This window comes from Danio rerio, chromosome 1 (assembly GCF_052040795.2).
Source record: "Danio rerio strain M-AB ecotype USA chromosome 1, GRCz13ab, whole genome shotgun sequence".
NCBI lineage: Eukaryota > Metazoa > Chordata > Actinopteri > Cypriniformes > Danionidae > Danio > Danio rerio.
Genome location: NC_141021.1, coordinates 1,282,501 through 1,285,000, shown reverse-complemented (window position 1 = coordinate 1,285,000; position 2,500 = coordinate 1,282,501). Strand labels below are relative to the sequence as shown.

Genomic DNA, 2,500 nt, shown 5'->3' with positions numbered 1-2,500 from the left:
CCTTCATGAAGCCGGATTCTCACGGCGGAGTCCCCATCAGCTTCTACATCATCAACTACAGAGACACCAGCAGCGCTCAGGAGTGGAGGAGCGCCCGGACGCACGGCGTGCAGAGTCAGTACACACACACACACACATATATATATATATATCCCTGCTGAAAAAAACAGCTTAAACCAGCCTAGGCTGGTTGGCTGGTTTTAGCTGGTCTACCAGACTTGTTTTTAGAGGGGTTTTGGCCATTTCCAGGCTGGTTTCCAGCCATTTCCAGCCTGGTCTTAGCTGATCAGGCTGGAAGATGTCCAGCTAAAACCAGCTTGACCAGCTTAGCCAGGCTGAGAGCCAAGCCAAAACCAGCTATGTCCAGCTTAAACCAGGCTGGTCAAGCTGGTTTTAGCTGGATTTAGCTGGTCATTTTCTAGCCTGACCAGCTAAGACTAGGCTGGAAATGGCTGGAAACCAGCCTGGAAATGGACAAAACCCCTCTAAAACCAGACTGGTCAACCAGCTAAAACAAGTCAACCAGCCTAGGCTGGTTTAAGCTGGATTTTTCAGCAAGGTATATATTTATTTATTTACATATTTTTAAAACTACATTAATTTTCTTTTCAGCTTAGTCCCTTTGTTAATCAGGGGTCACCACTGTGGAATGAACCGCCAACTTATCCATCATATTGTTTACGCAGCGGATGCCCTTCCAGCTGCAACCCATCACTGGGAAACACATATATACTCTGATTCACATACATACACGGACAATTTAGATAACCCAATTCTTCTATAGTGTATGTGTTTGGACTGTGGGGGAAACTGGACCTGGAGGAAACCCAACACAGGGAAAACATGCAAACTCCACACAGGAACACAACTGACCCAGCTGAGGTTTGAACCAGCAACCTTCTTGCTGCGAGGTGACAGTGCTAACCACTGTGCAACCGCGCTGCCCCATGCTCAAAAATATTGTGTATAAGTGCAAAAGTGAACCGCTTAGTAAGGGAAAAACAGAGTGAGTTCAGGAAGTGTGGGAGAAAAGTGCTTAAGCAAAGGTGATGTGTGTTTACCATCTAAACTTCTCCTAAAAGCCATTATCACTCCTGAAGCGAGTGTTTCTGCAGGATCTGCATGTGTTGACGGCGCTTTTGTGATAATGACTTCAAGCTGTTTCTTCATTAAAGCGCTTTCACTTTCGTCCAAGAATAAAACTCCTTTCTGTGCATTTCAATAATGGCTATTAGTCTGAGTGCGATGTACAACTCTGAAAGCAGAAAGTGTGTGTCTGAATAATAATGATAATAATAATAATATCGCTCATCTCCACATCCCAGCCCTTCAGGGTTTCACGCATCACAGCAATGAAAAACAACGAGTTCAAGATCAGAGAAACAAGAGAGAAATTCAACCAGGAGTCTATGTAAGAGTGTGTTATCATGGTCTGGAGCTCAAATGCAGAGCGTAATTACTTCAATTACATTCACGCGCTCTTGGTGGATATTTAATTAAGAGCTCAGTGTTCTTTGACGAACTACAATATTCAGTCGCTTCACTTTTATTAGCGCTTTCTCATTGAAATGAATGAACGCCTTCATTAATGGAGGAGCTCTGAGACTGAAGTTCTGCTTTACTGGAGAATATATATTATATATACAGTATATTCGGTGCTTTCAGATATTATTAGAGCTTATTAAATGCATATTTAATATGTGTAACTGACTTAATTTGCATAATATTCTTAAATAACCAGTTTTGGCAGTGCTACTTTTAATTAATGAACATTTATATGTACTGTTACACATTTAATAATTATGGCTGCTTTATTTTATTAATTATTTGTTAATAATTGTTATGAAGGCATCACGGTGGCGCAGTGGGTAACATGATCGCTTCACAGCAAGAAGGTCGCTGGTTTGAGTCCCGGCTGGGTCAGTTGGCGTTTCTGTGTGGAGTTTGCATGTTCTCCCTGTGTTGGCGTGGGTTTCCTCCGGGTGCTCCGGTTTCCCCTACAGTCCAAACACATGCACTATTGGTGAATTGATGAGCTAAATTGGCCATAGTGTTTGTGTGTGTGTTTAAATGTGTGTATGGGTGTTTCCCTGTACTGGGTTGCAGCTGGAAGTAAAACATATGCTGGATAAGTTGGTGACTCATTTCACTGTGGTGACCCCAGATAAATAAGGGACTAAGCTGAAGGAAAATGAATGAATGAATTTGACATTTTCAGCTTATATTTTAAAACATTTTATTTTCAACTTAATTTTTCTTGCACGCTTTTGTTTATTTGATTTATCTATTTTATGCATTTTTAATAACATTTATTTCTCCAAAATGTGTTAAGCTGATAAGTTTCAAATAAAATGTTTTTTGAAATATTTAATGTTTATTTTAAAATGTTCTCATTTATCTTGTGTACTTTTAGTTATGTTTTAATATTAATTATTTAATTATTTATGTACATTTATATGTATTTATATTCATTTATTATAATTTTCTTATTTTTAGAAGA

General features: G+C 39.4%; 1 protein-coding gene across 6 annotated transcripts in view; it reads left to right on the top strand.

Moving 5' to 3' along the window:
- Positions 1-2,500, top strand: part of ncam2a (neural cell adhesion molecule 2a) — a gene marked incomplete at its 5' end in the record, with an annotated part of 111,007 nt that overhangs the window by 94,097 nt on the left and 14,410 nt on the right. For all 6 annotated transcript variants that reach the window (NM_001442002.1, NM_001442003.1, NM_001076744.2 and 3 more), the window contains 1 exon segment: positions 1-114. This exon segment is cut by the window's left edge and continues 63 nt beyond it. In NM_001442002.1, the coding sequence (NP_001428931.1) occupies positions 1-114 (114 nt within the window).